This window comes from Pocillopora damicornis, chromosome 13, assembly GCF_964200805.1.
Source record: "Pocillopora damicornis chromosome 13, jaPocDami1.2, whole genome shotgun sequence".
NCBI lineage: Eukaryota > Metazoa > Cnidaria > Anthozoa > Scleractinia > Pocilloporidae > Pocillopora > Pocillopora damicornis.
The window spans coordinates 8,717,779-8,739,225 of NC_142682.1; the positions used below are offsets into that span (position 1 = coordinate 8,717,779).

Genomic DNA, 21,447 nt, shown 5'->3' on the forward strand with positions numbered 1-21,447 from the left:
ACGTGACATGAATCATTACCTGAAAAGAAATTATCATGGCGGTTGTGGATTCCCAACACACGCTCGATTTTGCTGATTTCGATGAAGATTGCACGAATCACGAAGTGGAGGTAATTTCTGAACTGTTGTCGATATCAAAGAGACGACTGCAAAGCTTTGGCGAGCTTGTCTGCAGCTTTTTTGTGGTCGATTTGGGTTTTCGTGCAGAGCTTGCGAGCAAATGTTGTTTTGTTTTGGTGGTATGGTGCGTAATATGGAAATAGCTAATTGTTAATCGACGAAAGCAATCTTACCAACATTCGGTCTTTCCAAATCCTTTGCAGGTTAATAGCTTACAAAAGGTGATCAAGCTTACGAAGGAAAATCTACACAAGATAGAAGGACAGGTTATCAATGTCCAGCACCCTCCGTCGATTTTCTTGGAGGTGGGTGACAATTTTCACTGGGTTGCACGCAGAAAATAATCAGAAATTTGTCTACAAAGCACCGATAGAGAAACATCCTCGAAATAGTTTAAGCTGTAGCAACCGCCATCAGTCTGAAAAATTCTTTATTTAAGCGTATTTGCATTTTCTGTTAAAACTAAAACGTTTTGCAGTATTATCTCAATTTGTCAGCCAGGATATGAATCGAAATCTCGGCCACGAGAAATTCAAATTGCAAGCGATGAATTAATACACATAATTTTAGCTTTTTCCTTCTGCTATATAACTACTCTACGAAATCATTTAATTTTATTTACAGTTTATTTCCTTGCACGATTGATGTTGTTTTGCTTGGTGCGTGAGTCACAGACTAGACGCAATGGTCTGCAATCTTATTTGTATTTATTTTCGAGAAATGAAGTCATTGCTTTTTGACGCATTGTAAACTTGGTGAGCGATAAGATTTTGAAATTTCGACCATCCGTTAGGTTGATTGAATATTTATTTAGAAATGCTCGTCATGATATTTGACAAAGTCGAACAAGAAATCAAGTTCACCGCTCGAGCAATAGATCGGCGATTTGTTGTTGTTTGCCAGCTCTGATTGACGAACATGTTAATTTTGATTTTTTGGTGTGCTACCTCTTTTAAAATTTTCACTGGTCGCAGTTACATTTTATCACCGTTTGAGAGCAGCCGATGAGAACTTCTCAAAGAAATTTGTGTTTTTCGATTTTGATCATCAACATTGGTATTGTTCGCATTGTGTTCGTAATGTCTTCAACATTGTACGTCGCAAAATATTATGCGACATGGTTTGGTCTTAATTCTTTTAATCTACTTTTCTGTGTTGCTGTGATGCTTTGGTGCCAGGGAATTGACATACGGTACAATTCCGTTCTCGAAGGAATCGTGCGGACGTGAGAAATGGCTTAATCTGTTTATGTCGATTTGAGTTCATAAACAATTCTAGTGATAAAAGGTAATTAGCCAGTATTCTCTTCTTAGTCGCCACTGGCTTATCTATACGATATCTTGCGGGAGCGTAAATTTGCGTTCGTAACAGAATGTGTTCGTTAAATGGATTTTCTGCTTCTAAGCGATTAAATTTGTTTCTCTGCTTATTTTCTGAGTTACAATTACGTACGTCGATCAAATAGCATAAATCCGATTACAACTTGAATCACCATTTTACTAAGTCTGTTGACCAATGTTATCATCATGCTGTGCTGCTGATTAGTGTCCTAACTTTCACAACTTACCACTTTATTTCAAGTTGATATTTTGTTTATTTATTCAGGAATATGTGGACTTGCAGAAAAGACTTACTGAGTTAACAACAAGAGAAAAGGTCCTATTAGAGAGAAGAACAGCAACATGCTCAACTTCATCTGCAGAGCCCAGCCCCCATAGTACAACCCCATCTTCATCTGGTGCTACATCACCAATACCAAGTTCAAGAAGTAGTTTTACTGGAAGTGATCACCCATTTTCACCTCCTCTCCGTGCCCACATAAGAGTGAGACTCCCTAATCATCAGTACACAGTGGTATGTAAATTTATAAAATGTGTGTGGTGTTTTTGAAAGTTAACCAGATACTTGTATCTGTTGAGGGTGAATGGGAGTTACCAGTGGTTGTATGTCTTTTATGTTTTGCTATTACTTTGCTTCAACAGCTTAGATTTTACACTAAGTTTTCTGTCATTTGAGTTATAGTGTGTTTAAGAACTGGACAGCACAAAATTGTTACAGCAGAATACAAACTAGATTGCATCCCCTTAGGAAGTGAAGCAAAGGAAAATGGGAAAGGAAATGGAAAAGCAAGATCCCTGCTCAGAATGAAAGCACAACTGCTAATAATATTCAGCAACTGAGAACTTGCATCAGTAATTATTTCAACTCCTTTTCAACTAAATGTACATGCAAGTCTTGGTAATAGGGGACAGGGAGTTTATTTTGGCTGCAGTATTTGTAAACTAATAAACTTTCAGATAGTTGGTCCCCAGGCTGTCAGTAGTTTATTGTTATGGGGAACAAAGACTCTAACTTTTGTTGGAAGTAATCATAAAACTTTGTATTAATACAATTACATTGAATAACCATAGACTTCTGCTCTTGATTACTTGGCAGAAGTCAAAGATAGTGTATTGATCTATTGGAAGGGTTTTCTGTGTATTTTTAAAGGATAATCTGCAGTATTAAACATTTCATTAAAATAGTTTTGTAACAGGTAAAGGACAATGCACTGTGGTGTATACAGTATTGTGCAGAAGTACAAAGAAATTGCATGCTTTTGTTCATTGCTCTATTACATTTACTGCAATAGTCAGAACAATAGTTTGCTTGAAAATTTGAGCATTTTTCCTTTAATTTGTTGTAAAATGGAATTATGGTTTAAAAGCATATTTCTCTCAGTTTGTGTTCAAAATTTCTCTTTGGAAAGATTATAGAATTCTCGGCACTGTCTATTCAACATTTTGAGAGCTACATATCATTCATGTGCATTGTACTTGTAAAATTTTGCATGCTTGATGCTTGTGCAGTTCCCACCCATTTAATGCGAAAAACACACCCAGTGCGTGTCACTGCAAAAAAATGCTCGCCCTCTTGGTTACCCTTTTATGACCACATGGTTGCTGAAGTGGTTTACCAAATGTTCTGATTTGATGGACTTAATGCAAATTGAGTTGTTTTTTTGGCCCCATACTGTGGCCACCAGGTGGCCAATTTGTCTGGCGCACACACAACACAGTAAATAGTCACGGAGTGCCTCACGAAACTTTAAGGGATGATTAGTGATTCTGATTTGCAGATGTTCATTTTTTAACACAGGTAAGGAAAAATTGCTAGCCTGTGTTTTGCAGATTTTACAGAGTATTTTGTTTTTTTAAGGTTAAGTGCAAACCAGACGTGACGCTGAGAGAAGCATTAGATAAAGGAATGAGAACAAGAGGTCTAGCACCAGAGACTTGTTTAATATGTAATTTTCAAACTAGGTGAGTTTTGACGTTATGCACGTACACCACTGGTGACCTTATCATTTATCAGTTTGTAAAACACTGACCTACAGTACAGCTGAAATGTAAGTTGACATTCCTGACTTGAAACTTGATCCTTGTTACTCAAAAGTTTTGAGATTGGGGACTTGAGTTGTGAATGTTTAGTTTCAATTTTAGAAGATCAAATGTTTTGAGGATCTTGATGTCAGGATATAAAGAATACAGCTTAATTCTTGAATGTAGGACATAAATGATAACAGAGTGCTTGATATTCTGCCTCTTTTTATCGCGGCATAACTTGATTGAAAAGTATGAAAACAAATTCCATACTTTCCATTTTGCCACTAGACTGAAGTGGCTTCCCATGAAGCTAATAACAGACAGAAAATGCCTTCATATCTCTATTACACTCACATTAGAACTACTGAGCTTAGTCAGTAGGACTATAAAACATTTTTTCTTCTCTTTTGTATTGAAAAATAGTCTCTGCCTTGCAACCAAGACTCACTGCTGGTAATAATACAAACAAAAACAAATTTTTTCAACAGTTTTTCATACATTTCTTCTGTAAGTTGTACTTCATCAGACAAACTTTTTTTTTTAAAGGAAACCCTTTCATTGTAACAAGTACTTACTAATCTACTAAACAGACATTGATTAGTGGCCAGCTGGCATAATGCCATTGTCTGATGTCTCGAAAACTTTTATTTTGGGAATGTATTTAGGTTTGTCAAAATGAATTCTAATGAATTTGTTTTGTATTTTCTTTTTTTCAAAGAGAAAACTGACCTATGCTGTAGTTTGAAATTGTCTTAACCTTACAACACAAACACAAAAAATCTCACAGAACTATGTATGTATTACTCCTCAAGGCTCACAGTCAAACCATGGAAAGACAGCACAACCTAAAAGGGTGTGAAACTTACATTGTATATGACATGTTTAGTGAAATACGATAAAACAAGTTTGAAGATTCAAAATGAGCTCTCTAATATTGTAAAATTAACATATTAAGCTATACAATAGACAACAGGATTCATTCTGCAAGGAGTTTGTTGATTACAGTCTATCGTTTTTTGAACAAGTGCAGAAATTAGTGAGATGTTAAATGAAAACAACTTCTTTAACCAAAGTAACATTTAAAAGACACATTAGTCGAAAATGGAAGGATAAGCTTTGGAATTTAATGAAGTCAATGTTAATGAATTGCAAGAGCCTTGAGGCTTGAGGGAGTGTCAACTTTCATTTCAGCCACACTGTCAATAATGTTTGTATTAGATATACTGTAGTGTGGTGTACTGTTGTTAAACATTTGTCTCAGGGACATTTACCTTCTCTAAAACATCAATACACATGATGTTTTAGTACTGTAATAAATTACCTAGTTTTAGAAATCGTTTTTTAACATCACTCATCATTTGATAAAAGAGGAAAGTAAAATGAAAAGAGATTTTGAAGTGAGTTGATCACCTGAAGTAAAAGATTCTCACAATTACATTTTTAATATATTTGTGAGCAGAGTCACCATAAAGGCTCATTTCTTTGCTGTTGGTGTCCAGTGAATGGAAAAGCAATGATGAGTTCCAGGTTGTTAGCTGATGACAAAATTAAACTAGTTATGAATTTTTATGAAATATCAAATTTGATATGGTCACCATGAATCTTGGTTGCCATTACAATGAAAGGACTTAAACAGGGGCCACCTAACAGTTTCCAACAACAGGGCTTTCAGTAAGTTTCAAAGTACCTAGAGGGCAAATAAGGAATAATTAAAGTGGCAATTTTGTAGTGGATGCCATGTTGTTTTGTCAGTTTACATGTAGTTATGGGAACTATTCAGCTTAGCAGTCTCATAGCTTTCAGAGAAGTGCTCACAAACCTTCAAGCAAAATCTGAATGAGGAATCACACATTTAGACTTGTTACTAGTAAATTATGCATTCAATTCCACTCCACTCCAATTCCACAGATGTACAAAGTACTCTGACTGAGTCTCAATAATTGTACCATTTTCCATCAGCAATTATGTTGAAATGAGTTGAAAGTGGCTGGCCAAAGATGGCATACTTGCCATTGGTTTGATGGGCTACATACTGTTGGTTTTGGTGGGCTAATTGCTATTTTTGGAAGCTCTGTGATTATACCATGATACAATAACCTTAAACCAAAAGAACTAGAGTTTGTCAATTTCATATCAGTAACAGCTAAGGCCAGTTGAAGATCACTCTTAGATGGGATAAAATCAAGGCTGATACCAAATCTGCTCAGCATTTTCTTTCATGGGTGGAAATTCATTGTTGCTAGTGAGATACAATTGCTGAAATAAAGTCTAGATCTGCAGACATGCATACACTGCACTTGCTGCACCATTCTCCACCTTTATGTAAAGCTCATCTCTTCTCAACTGTAACTTGGTTAGAACTTGCAAACTAATTCTGTGAATTAATTTTGTTTTTTGCACAGAGATATTATTAGGTGGGACACTGAACTGTCAAACTTCATGGATGGAGAAGAGGTAACCCTAGGAAAGAATATTAATTATTTATAAGAAAACTTTAGTTTCCCTCCATGTCCACATGGAGGGGAATTTTCATGAATTAAACTTTGAAAAATTGACTGGCATAACATCCATCAATTAGTTCTATGTGCACAAGTGTCTGTAACAATGCCAACATTTTGAAATCAAAATGGTGAAAGATTTTTCATGGAAGGGCTTTAATTTTTTTTGCTTTCTTTTCTTTCAAATGTAATTGTTTCTAAAGAGACTCAAAGAGTTTTGAAGATTCCAAATGGACTTCTTATTGAGGATTATTGCCAGTACTTTTCCTCATTAATTGGAAAGCTCTGGTTGGATTTTATAGTAACATTGATTTTAAGCCAGTGGTTAAAATATCTCAAGCTGCAGGTTGTTGAGAGTAATAATGTAAAGAAAATGACCTGTTTAGAAGAAATTTGCTTGCAATTAGTAGTTGTGAAGGGTGCCAGTTACAAAGGGTGAATAAATGCATTTTGGAAATCTGTGGCAAATGGATTAGAATGATACATGTAGTTACATACATCAACTGTTTTATCTGATGTACCATTCATGTAACTTGTTCCTTGAGGCTAAGAAAAAAAAAAAGAAACATTGATAGTAGTTTTCTGCTATTGAAGTTCAAGATCTGAATAATTTGGAAACTGTTACACGTGTTTAACCCTTTGCATGTGCAAGAATGTTCCTTTGCATGTTGCTAACAAACTGTTTTAATCATCTTTGCAGCTATCAGTTGAGAGAATTGATGATCTTCCGAAAACTGGCCAGTTTAACCACTGTTTTGTAAGTCTTAATAATTTTTGTTGTTTTTGGTTTTATCCTTTTGTAGTGTGATATGTACTGGATAACAGTTAATTCCAAATACATCATTTTCCTGCCAATAGTTAAGAATCAGTCCATGCATAGCATGTGTGCATCAAGTTATGGATGCATACAGGGAGTTTGGATAGCACTAGAGAATTGCTTTTTGAGTGTTCTCCAAACCTCCCAAGTGCATCCATAACTTGATATATGTAGAGCTAAAACAGAAACCAATTTTTTTATAACATTACATTCAGACAAGTTGTGCTCAAAACAAACAAAAAAAAAAAGAGTTTACTACTTGAACAACTGTGTCTGGTTTTACCTCATAATCATGTTCTACCCAAAAACTACACATAAATGCCAAGGCAGAAATGACCAAGAAATATTTTGTGACCAATCTCTATTCAAAGATTTGTTAATTTTCTGCTCTGATGCAAAAAAAAAAGCAAATTTCTTGCATGTAGAAGACCGTGTACAGTAGCATGCTTTAATTGTTGTTTGCTTGAGTTCACAGCCAGAAAATTGCATAGTTTAAAAATTTTGAAAATTCTGAAACTGTATGGTTTTAAAATTAAAATCTCCTATTGTGTGATACTTTTATGAAATATCAACACTAAAAAATAACATTAGCCATTCAAAAAGCAAAGTGAAAACTTATGAATTTCTTGCATGTATGAGACCTGTTAAGTTACTGGGATGTGATTTGACGGGAACTTTTAGTTGAAGTGAAACTGCACATAAACAGTTGTGCATGCATAAGGATTTTTACCATGGTAACTCCTTAGGAATTAAGTAGTACTTGAGTGTATGCTTTGTGATAATAATCGTTGGTTGTAGAGAAGTAAGAATTAAAATCAGCATAATAGTCCATTTTACAATTGTGTGCGTGGTTGCCAAGCCTTTGAACAGGCTTGAGGCCAAGGTTAACCTTTTTATGATACAAACCTTGCTACTTTTCAAATGCAAATTACTAATTTTATAATGCTTACTAGGTTCTTGTCTCTATCACAACAAGGTGACCTTCAGCCTCACTCCAAATCAAAGGCTTGGCAACTAAGTACACAGCTGTAAAATGGCCTATTACAGGAAACTTAAGCTGTGCAATAATCAATATTTTAGGTATATTTTCAAGTAAAGAGATGGAGAAAAATTGTAGTGTGAGATTTTACATATAATCAAGACAAACTGGGTTAGGGATGTTACCAGTGCTAATGAGACTAATCAATGCAATATTTTTTGCAGGCCAAGAAAACATTTTTATCTTTCCCATTTTGCGACTGTTGTAAACAGCGTCTATGGATTGGATACAGGTAAACAGTCCTTTCATTTTTTTTCACTTCAATTCATTGAAAGGCTTTCACTTTTCCTCACATTTTGGCATTGTACGGTGTACCGGATATCCTTTGTTCAGTTCAGCAGATTCTTCGACCATTGTGCTTGTATTGTGTAAAACAGTCACATTCATTTAGTTTTTATTTTTAGCATTTGACCTTGTTGTTTTTCAATTGACATTTTATAAATAAATCTTGGTTGTTTCATCATAGATGTCAGAATTGTGGTTACAAATTCCATCAAAGGTGTGCAGCAACGATTCCTCCCTATTGTGAGGAAGCTTTCGTAGGGTGAGTTTTAATATAACTTATTTTTTAAATTTACAGTTTTCTCAAATATAGTGCACTCACAGTACATGGATATGATTTAGTTTGAGAATTATTTGGTAAAAGTTCAAGTTTTTTATGAATGATTATTTCAAATTTAAGTTACAATGGTCAAGAGCCCTTGGGGCTATATTTAAAGGAAAGGGAATACTTCTTTCATTGTATGCAGGTTAAACTACTGTAGGTATTTGACTCTTGAGTGAGTTGGATATTTTAGGATAGGTTGTATGTAAGGAAAATAGTTCTGCACATCTCAAGAAAAGCATCAGTGGTCATCATGGTGTTGTCCTGTGCATGGTTTTGTCAGGATCATAGAAAAGGAAGGAGGCTGATCGAGCTAAACAAGGCTTTGAGAAGGCAGCCTGCCTGTAGCAATGTAATTTTTATTTCAAATGTTTTTCATTAGTTCCAGACCAGATTAATTTGCATTGTGGTACATAAATAGAAAGATTTAAAATTGAAATTGTTCTTTCTCTTTATGATAAAGTATGACCCTTGTGCAATCTAAGCTGTAAATTAGTGCAAGGAAATTTGTGACAGATAACCAAAATCATTGCAAAATAAAATTTGAATATTGTATGTCTACATCTGGCAATTTGTTTTAACGAGAGACTTTAAAGTGCTGTGGTAAATAGTTTAATTTGCTCTTGAAGAGCAACAATACCCATGAGCACTTATTAGCAAACAAGCCACTTGCAATTTCTTATTGTTATTATGATTATTATGATTATTATTTTTATTATCATTATTATTATTATTATTATTATTGTTATGTTATTATTTCTATATAATATTATGCTTACCTTTGTGGAGATCATGATTGTATCCAATGACATCTTAGCTAGTAATGTAGTAAATGCAAAACAAAGGTTTTTGTAATGTCTTACTCATTCTTAGCAGTAATTGTAGACTGTCTTTACTTAGGGAGGAAGACATGTGTATGTATTGGTTTGATTGGATGGTGGAAAAATGGAATAATTTGAAATTGTTAGTTTGAGGATGATGTGGCTTTTCCTTTATTATTTTTGTATCTCTCTGCTCTTTATCACAAGGATATCCACCATACATATATATACACATGTAGTTTTCTGATATATATCAAAAGTTTTCTTTTGCTTGACTGATTCACTCATAATCTTGCATTCACCTTTGCCATACTAAAACTATAGGCCAGTAACAGAGACAGATCTTAGGGATGTGGAGATAGTGGGCTAAGAAAGTTGTGAAGGAGAGACTTCACTCCATATCTATAACACATCAATGTCCACTCATTAGACACCACTAAGAAAGTTATTGAAAATCAGTGAAAACAGGGAAATAAGTTCCTGGGATAAATGCTGCACTGCAATAATGTGTCTTGTAGGACTATGATTGAAAATTGTATTACCAGTATGTGCCCTTTCAATCAGTGGATCTATGACTCTATTTCAAACTGGGTTGAACTCCTGTAATTGATTGTAGGGACAAATTCTGTTGAAGAGACCATCCTTTTCACACACTCCCTCCATGTTTCTCAAGGCAAATTGTTGCAGTTGCAATTTGTCTATGGTGGGGTGGGTCATAGGTTTCTTTGACCTTTCACTCAGGTGTCACGACCTGAAGATCTGCTATGGCTTTTGTTTGTGTCCAGTGGCTATGATGTCATCTTCCTTCTTAGTAGAACACAATAATGTAATACATGAATTTCATCCATTTATGTATGTAGAGCATCTTGGAATTCATATGCTCAACAATTGGCTGATTAAGAGGAAAGTTGAAGACTCTGTTGTTAATTTTTTTCTTTCAGTGTGGGGTCTTGTGAGTTGATTTTGTTGTGGGAGGAATGTTATGGCCTGCTTTTTCTACATTCTCTAGCTCTGTTTCTGCTCAAATTCTTGCCAGTTACAGTTTTTCTTACAATATTGAATAACAAAAAAAATGGAAACAAACTATACAATGTACTTAGAATAAGGGAAATTATCATTATATTTTCCTTTATCACCATATTCTGCTAAATTGCACTGATCACATTGATGTGTTTTTTGTTTTTTTTGTTTTTTTTTTGACTCACACATTATCTTTTTACCATAAGTATGGCATATGTCAAAATAGATCTTCACTGTGGGTAATGCAGGAGAACCCTGTCAACTTGAACTCTCAAGGGAAACAAAAAAAAAAGGGTTTGAGTTAGCAGGGTTTTGAGTTAGCTGATAATAAATGACTTAACAAATGGGGTCAAGGGAAGTTGGATCTTGTTCAAGTTCCCTGTTGACAAAGTTCAAGTTGGTGGGTTCTACTGTTGTGCATAGTAGGTACATGTAGTAAATTCCTGTTTTTACATTTTAGGTTACTCTCAGAGAAACAATTTGACTTCTTTAATGTAGAGGACAATGGGTCGGACATGGCAGCAAATGAAGTATTTTCCAAATCAAGAGAACGTTCAATATCTGCTCCAGATGTTTACAGATGTAGAATCATAAGTGGAAAAGGTCCTTTAAATGAGGTTTGGATAACTGCTTGATTTAAAGAATTGCAATGAGTGGCAAAGTTTTGGCAAGCTCTATTATTTTTTTTTTTATTTTTTCCCTATACAATGTATTTTTTATTTATTTCCCCCTCTTCTCCATTTCAGTGTTGCCTGGTTTTGCAAAATGATCACTTATTCTTGCAATATTGTTTGGGGGAAAAGCTGGGGAAATTTAATTTACTCAATAGAGATGAATTACGAGATTGTTTTGTTTATCATGTTGAATGGAGGTGTGCCAGCCACTTTTGCCACACATGGTATGTTTATATTTAAATTATTGAATAAAAGTGTGATAACTAATTAGAAATGAACCAAGAAGGGGCTTATGTGGTGGTGTATTCATACATGTAGTTTGCAACATATTTAACTATGAATGACTGTAAATATGTGAAAATCATATGTTCATAACTGCGATGATCGTTTTCATATTCGTTTCTTCAATCGCAGTTCACATTTTCATATATTTACAGTCATTTATTCACCACTTTGAGGGTTTATTTGGAATCAACATAATAATCAGCTTCCAGTTGGCTTGTTAGCTCAGTTTGTAGAGTGCTGCATCGGTATCTCAGAGGTCATGGGTTTAAATCCCGTATGGGCCTGAATATTTAACAAATTGCAGCTGACCACAGCCTTGCATGTAAGCTGTGCGTTCGACACTGAAGATGGTAGTGAAAAGGTTTTCTGGTAGCATATTGCAAAACATGCAGCTTTCTCAGTAGTTGTCTCAATTACCAGGTCTTTACACACTGTAAGACAACTTTGTTTGTCGTTTTGGTAAAATTTATGTTTTATCTTTCATCCATAGGATCGATGCGGACCATTTGTTCCCACATTTGGCAAGGAGAGTTCACCAACAGTATCAAGTAAGAATCCTTTGGTAGGGTAGAGGCTTAGGCTTAGGGTTAGGGCAATTCTGATAACAGAATAAAGGGGTAAGTTTCTAAAGAAACTGTGGTTCAGAGTCGGTGGGAGAATATAACAGGGTAATTTAATATTATTAACTGAGTTGATTACGTAAATTGGCCACCACGAAGAGTTTAAAAGCTGACCTTTCGAGCGTTAGCCCTTCGTCAGAGCAATTAAGAAGGGCGAACGCTTGAAAGGTCAGCTTTTAAACTCTTTACGGTGGCCAGTTTACGTTATCAAATCAGTTGATGATACTAAATTACCCTATTCTGGTAATAGTAGTCTAGTTTGTCTCATAGCTATTTTGCAAATGTGCTAAAAACCGGTGTCAATTATTCATGCTATTCTGTTTACAAACCAGCTTTTTTCTCTTCATTTTATTGTTAAATCTCATCCTGTGTCTAGCTTTTTGAAGTAAAGTATTTAACGTTGTGGTAATTTATAAACTGCGAATAATGTTTCTGCAGCGGTTGAAGCCAGCAAGTTACTGCTGAGGAGACACAGCCGGACTTCAAGTGTTGGTAATGCCAATCCAAGATTGTTCGCCAACAATTCCTTAGTGCCAAATAATGAGCACACCAACAGGATAGAGCACCCTATTGCGAAGTCTGTACCAAATGGCACTGTAATGTGCCACTCACCCTCCAGCCCTCAAAAACCCAAGAAATCGGTAAGTTCAACAATCACTGCTCAAGAAGACTGTATGAGGAAGATTAGGGTTTAGTCTGCTTTCAAGATGACCCATATTGCTGGAGTCCTGATTTCAATGAAGTGACTTGGGGTACCACTACTCCTCTTGTGAATAGGTTGTCAACTCAGAAAAGAATTGTAGAGGTGTCCATGATGCAGGAAAAATTGAATAATGGAGCAAATGAATAATCAAGCAAATAAATTATTGAATAAATAAATAAGAAATGAGAAATACATGAGTGGGAGAATTACTTTGTGAATTGGAGAAGAGATGAACATGAAAACCTGATACATTTTCAATGAGTACTCGAGGAGAGAAACATGTATTAACTTGCTTTGCAGCTAAGTAAAAAATAAGAAATAATGTTTGTTCATTTTTTGTTGTTATCACAAGCTTTTTGAAGATAGACGTAATTAAAATTGTGTAAATTTCTGTTAGTTTCTTGATTGTAGAGTTAATTGCATCGTTTGACGATGGCTAGTGGTTATCCTTGTTTTGAAATCCAACTACAAATAGAACTTCATGCTTCTTTTTTTAAGATGCAGCGCATGCGAACTAACTCCACAGACGACTGGGAAATCCCAGAAGGTGAAGTTCATCGCGGACCGAGAATAGGATCAGGTTCATATGGAACGGTTTACAGAGGGACATGGCATGGTATGCCTTAATATGTCTATTATATCCTGATAACTAACATCGTGCAGAGCACTCACACACTGTTGAAACCACACTATAGTCCATGGAATCGGTATTGTTGAATCAGTAGACAACTACACGTACTTGTGTAGGCTTTGTATGATGTTGCTTTGTTTTTAATCTTTAGGGGCAGTGGCTATTAAAACGTTAAATGTGTCGGAACCAAGTCCTCAACAGTTACAGGGATTTAAGAACGAGGTAGCAGTATTGAGGTGAGTACGGAGATGTAACTTGGTCTATCCTGTGAGACAGCGTCAATCAATGCCGATAACATTCCAGCCTTCGTTAAATTTGCCGCTGAAGCTAAAAATTGATGTGAAACTGGACGGGAAAACTGATATCAGCCCTCCAATAAGAATTATTCAGTTAGGTGTTTTTTTAAGCTGTGAAAGTGAAATTTCGAATATGATTCAGGCGTTTTTAGGCTTGCAGTATAATACTTAAACCGTGAGTGAAATGGTAATTAAGGTTAAAGACAAAAGTCAGTAAATATGTGAAGTACGATCGTATAAATTTATTTTTGTATCCTCGCTAAATTAGTTTTCCCAGTATTTCCCCAAAATACTCTTTTTTTTTCCTCTCTTCCGTAATGCATAGTAAATCGTTTTATCTTCTCTGATCATGGCTTAGGGTTATTGTGTTCTTATCTGATACTCGATCTTGTTCCGCAGGAAAACGCGTCACGTCAACATTCTGTTATTTATGGGCTGTATGGCTAAACCAGAACTAGCGATTGTGACACAATGGTGTGAAGGCTCCAGTTTATACCGTCATCTTCATGTCACAGAAAGTAAATTTGAAGTTCTACAGTTGTTGGACATTGCGAGACAAACAGCACAGGGAATGGAGTAAGTTTAATTTTTCTATGCTTTAAATAGTTGGTATCTATTTTAAGAAAAATCTACTCTTGTGATGTAAAATACGATCTAGGAGTGGGTGAATCGAGGAGAGTGTCATTATAGAGCTTTTTGTAGTTGGTACAGTTTATAGCCTTAGCTTGTACTCCTAATACCGATTTCCAGAGGTGATCGCCGTCTTTTATGGCTGATTGTGAAACTGTTAATAGTGTTGATCTTTCTGGCTCTTGATAATGATAAATACTTATCGTAAGAATAATTTACGAGAAGCTTGCCAGCTGGTTCTCATAGGTTCGGCTACACAGTCTACCGGGAACGATTTGGACATCACTGCTCCTTGCGTCTGGTCGAAGAAGGTGTCAGTAAATTAATTTTATCCTCTCTATAGAGGGGATATTTCCCCTCTACATTCTAACCCATTTCTGCAATTGTGAGACATGGACCGTCAAGGGTTTTAGCTTTGCACTGATGGATATCTTTTTTATCCACAGTTATCTTCACGCGAAGTCTATAATCCATAGAGATCTCAAGTCAAATAGTATCCTTTCGTTAATAGACATCTCTCTGTCATGACGTTTCAATTTCTTTAATGAGTCTCACTCTATGACTAGTTATAGTTTCTTCCTATTGCGTCACTACTTTACCCAGTGGAAAGGTGAAAAAACTAGTGGCGCACCAAATGGTCAAACCTAATAACCGAATACATCTTTTAGAAGTCAGTTAGGTTTGGGTTGTGGCGTCACTGTTATTTTGTTGATTTTTGTCGTGATATCCTTAGCTTTTTACAGACATTTTTCTACAGGAGGACTTGACAGTTAAAATAGGTGACTTTGGTTTAGCGACTATCAAATCACGGTGGAGTGGGAACCAGAATTTCGAACAACCATCCGGATCCATTCTGTGGATGGTAGGTTCTTGAACTGTTTTTGAGGTTTTTTTTTCTGTTATCATGTCGAGTGGTATGTTGCTTGCACCAATCAGATCGCCGCATTTGGGTATGTATTTCGCACCAATCAGATTGCTGCATCAGGGTATGTATTTCGCACCAATCAGACTGCCGCATTAGGGTGTGTATCTCGCACTAGTCATATCACAGCATTTGGATATCTTGCAACAATCACAGCGTTAAGGGTATGCATCTCGCACCAATCATATCACAGCTTTCTTGCAAATGATGTCAAGGAATCAGGGGGCTGTACACAAAGAATGACATAAACCATAAATTTGGGCTAATTTTGATAAGTGTAATGGTTTGTGGCCTTCGCGATAGCCTTGTCGATCAAGGTCGGGATATGAAAGGTTCGCATTTAACCTTTTTGCATCATTTTAAAGTTAATTCACACTCAAAATGTCCATACTTCCTACTTCTCTATCATTGTATTGTGCGTAACCCTTGTCGATGTTGTGAAAGTGATCAAGCCTTCCTCTTCCCCTCCTGCATCCTGTCCTCCCCCCTCCCCTATGATGGATTACGGTAGAATCAAGGAGACAAAGCTCAAGAATGCAAAGGTGGGGAAGAGGGTTGCCATAAGAGTTATGTCCAGGATTGTACATCCTTAATGAAATAAAGCAAGAGCGATGGATCGCGAAAAGTCATTTCAGTATGGGTGCTCGGTATAGTTTCAGACAACATCGACTGTTGAATTACAATGATATTAAACTAGGATGTTTTGTCGTCACAAACGCAAGGTTAAGAGAACTGGCTCTCCATACCTCTTCCAGGTTGAGAATTTGCTTATCAGTTACCGTTATTATATGAGCGGATTGTCTGACTTGCCATTAACGCAGCTCAATAGTGTTGTCGATTCAATACCTGCCTTCTACATTTAATGTTTGCTTTAATTTTCTTGAAGGGCTATTTACTGTGCCGGTTGATATGTTTTCAGACAAAGTTATGGAAGGAACTTGTTTTCAATTAAACGTGAGGTTTTTCAATCTTCATTGCAGGCGCCTGAAGTGGTTCGAATGCAGGATCCAAATCCTTACTCATTCCGTTCTGATATTTACGCTTATGGAATTGTACTTTACGAGCTACAAACTAGTATGTTACCCTATCCCCACGTAGGAAATAAAGATCAGGTTCGTATATCACTAAATTTATGAGCGAGTTTTCCAATTGCATGTAATTTCTGACATATCGTGGTTATTCCTGGGTATTTCGAAGCACCAAGAGAAAATAGTAGGATTGTTTTCTGTGGATTGCACGTTATCACTGCTCATTATCGGTGCCACGTGTGATAGGCTCGTGCATATTACATAGAGACACAGAGACAGTCGCACATTCACACAGAGAAGCCAGGAGAAGAAGGAATTAAGAAACATGTCTCAAAATAGCCACAGGCCAATAGCCAATGTAGAATGAGTGACTCAGTGATGGTGGCTTATTCGCGTGATGATTTCCAGCAGGCCGAGCTTCGTTTTCACGAATCACTGATGGCCTAAACATTCGTTGTTTGATCAGATGCGCTTTGAGTGAACGGAAATGTGGTTTGTCTTTTGCTAATCTTTTTTCCGTTTTTTGTTTGTTGGTTTTTGTTTGTTTGTTTTTTTTTGCACAGATCTTGTACATGGTTGGTCGAGGTTTTCTTAGGCCTGACTTAAATAAACTTCGATCAGACGTACCAAAGAGTTTCAAAAAACTTCTATCAGATTGTATCAAGTTCAACAGAGATGAACGACCACTCTTTACTCAGGTCAGTGAACTTGTATGAGTGATGATAGGGTATAACCCGCGGATACCCGCACACACTCTTTATGGTTACGGCCACCTTTTAAGTTAAGTGGTTTTCTTAAGAACACAAAACAATGATCGCAGCTCAGGTGCGTCTCTGATATTGATTTCGTCAGAAACACAACGGACCCTTTTGTTACCTACATACATACTGGTTTTATTTTTAAAGTATGGTATAGATCTTTTTTAAGTATTTGTGGTCAGTGTTAAAGCCAACATTTGTTTACCAGACTTACTAAGTTCGTTTTTTTCTAGCGGCAACTACCATCTGTTAAATAGTTTTTTTAAGCCATGTCTTTCTCTTTACTGCAAGTACCTGTTACACATTGGTTTTGTATAATCGGTTTTCTTTTTTTGCTGTTTTTCTTTTCAAACTGTTGCTGTAGGTTTGATTGTCAAGTTGATAATCTGAGTTGTTGGCAGATCCAATGCTTTGCTAATAAAGTTTTCAAACAATCCTTTGCAGGTTCTTGGATCTTTAGAGTCCCTTATACGATCTATGCCGAAGATCCACCGAAGTGCATCCGAACCCTGTTCCTTAAATCGTGCTGGAAAGATGAACTCAGAGATCGGTTTCTTTGGGGCCCCACCCGAGACCCCTATCAGTCCATTTGGTGCGTACCAGCCATTTTTCACTGCAGTAGCCGGATACTAAATGACGCAAGAAAAAACCGCCTTCTCTCCAAGCTCCGAGCTCTTTGTGAAGACATGGTGCAAGTTGTAATATCTGTCACGCACAATTTCGCGCGACGTACGTCAGGGATGGTCACACAACTCAATGTGTTTGATAATGTTACTCTCAGGGAGAGAGAAAAGTGGCCAGTTCAAATAAGAGGATGCTCACCTTGAAGCTTAAGGCACAGAAGAAAAATCCAGCTGTTGTATCTCACGCTAAAGACTTAATTTATTTTAGAGCGTGCGTAGATATACATACACATTCCTCAAGATAGGAAAACAGGGTGTTTATACTGGAGGATATTTGTAGCGTTTCTGTATGATTCTATCAATATCGGCGCAATTGACTGAAATGGAAAAAATTATCAAATTATCTCGAAATGAAGTACAATGTAACATACGAGTATGAATTTGCCTGCTGCAGCGCTTTCTCGGGGCGTGAAGCATTTCCAAAATTTTATAAAGAAATGAAAAATATATATCGGAAAAATGGGCTTTATATGATTGTGGAAGGTGTCAAGCTTGCTTGCTCTCTGATTTTTTGCAAGTCTTAATTAAAGGCACCTAAAGAAGGAAAGAGAGGAAATTCATTGCTGGATGACCGATGAACCAAATAACGTTTTGTCGCAGACAATGAATGTTGAAGAAATTTTGGCAAAAGTTCAAGCTTTGTTTAGTTTCGACTTATTTTCATCAAGAACATACTACTGTTGTGTTCTCTTCTTCCTGTCAAGTTTAGATATTCATTTGTATTTAGATATTCATTTGTCTGTCGACACCAGAAAACCACCTATCTCGCTTTAGCCGCATATGACAAGGAGGAAACTTCGGATGTTTAAATTCACTTTGAATGTCCATACTAGTCTCACTGAATCGTCAACAAATTAAAAGAAACATGCCTTCGCAAGCGGGTGCGATATCGCATGTTGTGAGTTTTATATGTGTGTATCGCTGATCTGTGTATTTGAATTCGTGAGTAATTTTTCAAGATTTTGTTATCATTTCACGTTATTTTATAGTGTATATGTGACTTTGAAGCACTGCGTGTTGAAGTAATGCTGTGCATTGACCACTTCTTTTAACTTGTCTTCAGAAATGAATAGTCTCCAATCATAGGCACGCACTGTGTGCGAAAATTAGAATTTTTTTGACGTAGTGATGTAAGTAATACGGTTGATGGGCTAGTTAATAGATACCTTTATTTTAATGAAATGCTGTATTTGTGTAAAAATTTTGCAGACGAGGCTTTTAAATGAAATTGCGCAAAGTTCAAAGTATCATCTCCTAACTTATAAAATTGTATATTTTAAATATTTAACTACACTGTAAATGATGCAGTAGCACGGAAGTATATGATGTTCAGATCACATGTGTGCGTTTTGTTGACTCCTTACGCCCCAAATACGATCAGGATCAAATTTCTCCTCATAATCTTTACATTATCGCAGGAAAGTTTGTGGTTGCGCTCATCTGTCTCAAACAGGCTGGTTGGAATCCCAATTCATAGGAATTAAGATTCTGATATTGAATAATTTGCCCCGAACTTGACACATTGCTGCGGTTGCTGTCGAGAAATTGTATGCTTACCAGTGAGGATAGGGTATATGTTGACTCGCCAACTGCCGAAGAAATGTGAGTTTTTAGCTTACACCGAAATGTGATGTTTCAGAGGGTGAAGTAGGCAATTGCAGTTGGGCTGCGGCAAGCTTGGTAATGAACCATTCATACTTTGCCCGCCTTAAATCACATTCTCGGTGATCCGCGTCAGCATGACATCGGATGCGTAGCATGCAAGAGCAATTTTTTTTAGCTGGGTAGGTCGATATGGGACTCTTCGTGTTCCCAATGTTTTCATAACTTTCAAAAGAACGAAAATATCGCACTACTTCACTTCAAGAGAAAGAGAAAAAGCAATTTTTATAAACTTACGCAGGAATTTTTTGGGAAATTGTCCAAATGCTTTTGAGCAAAAATGAAATGGACCGGTGCCGCGCTTACTGTAGTCTCCTTCGCAGCCGTTGGTCGGCCTCGTTACACAACGCCCTCTATTCGCCGTTGGAGAGAGAGCCATTGCGTGACGAGACCAAATAACGGTTGCGAAAGAGCCTACACTTACTGCCGTTCCTCTAACAGAAAGAAAATCAAAATTATTCGCCTATAGTTAGTCGCCTCAAAAATATAATTCCACGTAGTTTTACTGCGAAAAGCAGACTGGAACTGCTGTATGTCCAATAGACCCTCAACAAAGATATATTGCGGTCTCGTATAAGGGAAAATACACCGAGCAAGAGAAAGGATAATATTTCAAAGAGGGCTCCTTGATTGGTTGTTGCCTATCTGGACTTTACCCTCTGTGTGTGAAATACGTGATAAGATGCAGGTTGTTTAGAAGGAATTAACACGCAATTGGGTTAATTCCAAGGTAGCTGAAAGCGAATTTTATTCATAGAAAAAGTCAAACGCAAAAGAATGCATGGAAAACTCACTATCAGTAACATAAAATTTCATGTGAATTTTTTTCAGTGGTGTTGAGTAATGCGATTAGAATACGTGATAAAATGCAGGTTGTTAAGGAAATAACACGTGATGGAGCGAAGTCTAATATGGCAAAATGGAATTTGATTGGTAGAACACAATTCAAGCACGTAAAAAATTGTCTGATGTTCATGTAGTGCAATGACTGAGTATGTTCTGATTGGACTTTGGACATTGTTTTTGTAGTAGGTGATGGAATGTAAGTTGTTTGGCGTGTGCTGGTTACTGTCATTTTTGTGCACAGCCCCCTAATCCCATGACATCATTTACAAGAAAACAATAACCAAACGCTGTAATTGATGCATGATATCCGAATGCTGTGATATGATTGGTGCGAGATACATACTCTAATGCGGCAATCTGATTGGTGCGAGATACATACCCTAATACGGCGATTTGATCAGTGCGAGCAACATACTCTACACGCTAACATGGAGTTATTATTTTTTTAAATGAAAAAAACAAAACAAAACAAAAAACTAAAAAACCTTAAGTACTGTGTAATTTTCTGTGTTGAATAAACAACTCACAACAACATTGAAGAGTGTGGGTGAGATGAGAAGCTGAGAGGTGAGACGTTAGAGATTATCACGATGAAGAGAGTCATTGCCCCGAGAGGAAATCGGGTGTTCCTGCGGCTCGGCACCGGAAGTCTTCCGTCCTCTGTTAAAGATTTCAGTGAGAATATGATTACATTACAAATCACAGCTACATTTGGTGGCTGATTTGGCCACCAAGCACTTTTATTTGGTTTAAGTGTCACTATCGTTGACTTTATAAGTGTGGAGAAACCAGTGTCCCCTTAACATAGGCTCTAGCAATGTTGCACGGCCACACTACTTTAGCCCCTGATAGTCTTAGAACGAAAGTCGCGAAAGATGGGCTTCCTTTGCCTTTAAATGAATGGAGCCCATGGCTACTGGAAAGAAATCCCTGATAGAAAAACCCTGGTCATTCAGGTGAGCGGTTTGGCTTGTGGCTAATCACTTCACCCTGTAGGCCAAGTAGATTATCAAAACCACCGAAAATATACTCTGTCATGAACACTACTTGAGCAATAGTGAAAATAAGGCCTGAAAAAAAACTTCAGGCCTGTACGGGATTTATACCCATGAACTTTGCAATACCAACTGAGCTAACAAGCCAACTGGGAGTTGGTCCGAGGTCATGGGTTCAAATCCTGTACAGGCCTGAATTTTTTTCTTCAGGCCTTATTTTCACTACTGCTCAAGTAGTGTTCATTACCACGAAGATCACTTTCATATCTGCAGTTCAATTACATGACTTTCATATATTCACTGTCGTTTAAAAAATACTCTGTTAACCCCAAGAGATGAAATGATGAGACTGGGAAGGATTACCTTCCTTGAAGGGTCACTGGATAGGGTGACCGCTGAAGCAATCTAGTCCCTACTTACATGTGTCCTC

The 21,447-nt window shown here is 36.8% G+C and overlaps 1 protein-coding gene across 1 annotated transcript; it reads left to right on the forward strand.

The window, feature by feature from the left end:
- LOC113668705 (serine/threonine-protein kinase A-Raf) lies at positions 1-18,851 on the forward strand. The gene is made up of 19 exons (XM_027184652.2): positions 1-110; positions 324-425; positions 1,726-1,974; positions 3,319-3,422; positions 5,888-5,939; positions 6,684-6,740; positions 8,004-8,071; positions 8,306-8,383; positions 10,745-10,901; positions 11,734-11,791; positions 12,302-12,504; positions 13,065-13,182; positions 13,349-13,433; positions 13,893-14,069; positions 14,570-14,616; positions 14,867-14,985; positions 16,026-16,157; positions 16,637-16,771; positions 17,276-18,851. The coding sequence occupies exons 1-19, from the start codon at positions 36-38 to the stop codon at positions 17,462-17,464; spliced, it is 2,205 nt and encodes a 734-aa protein (XP_027040453.2). The 5' UTR covers positions 1-35; the 3' UTR covers positions 17,465-18,851.
- Positions 18,852-21,447: the final 2,596 nt, after the last annotated feature.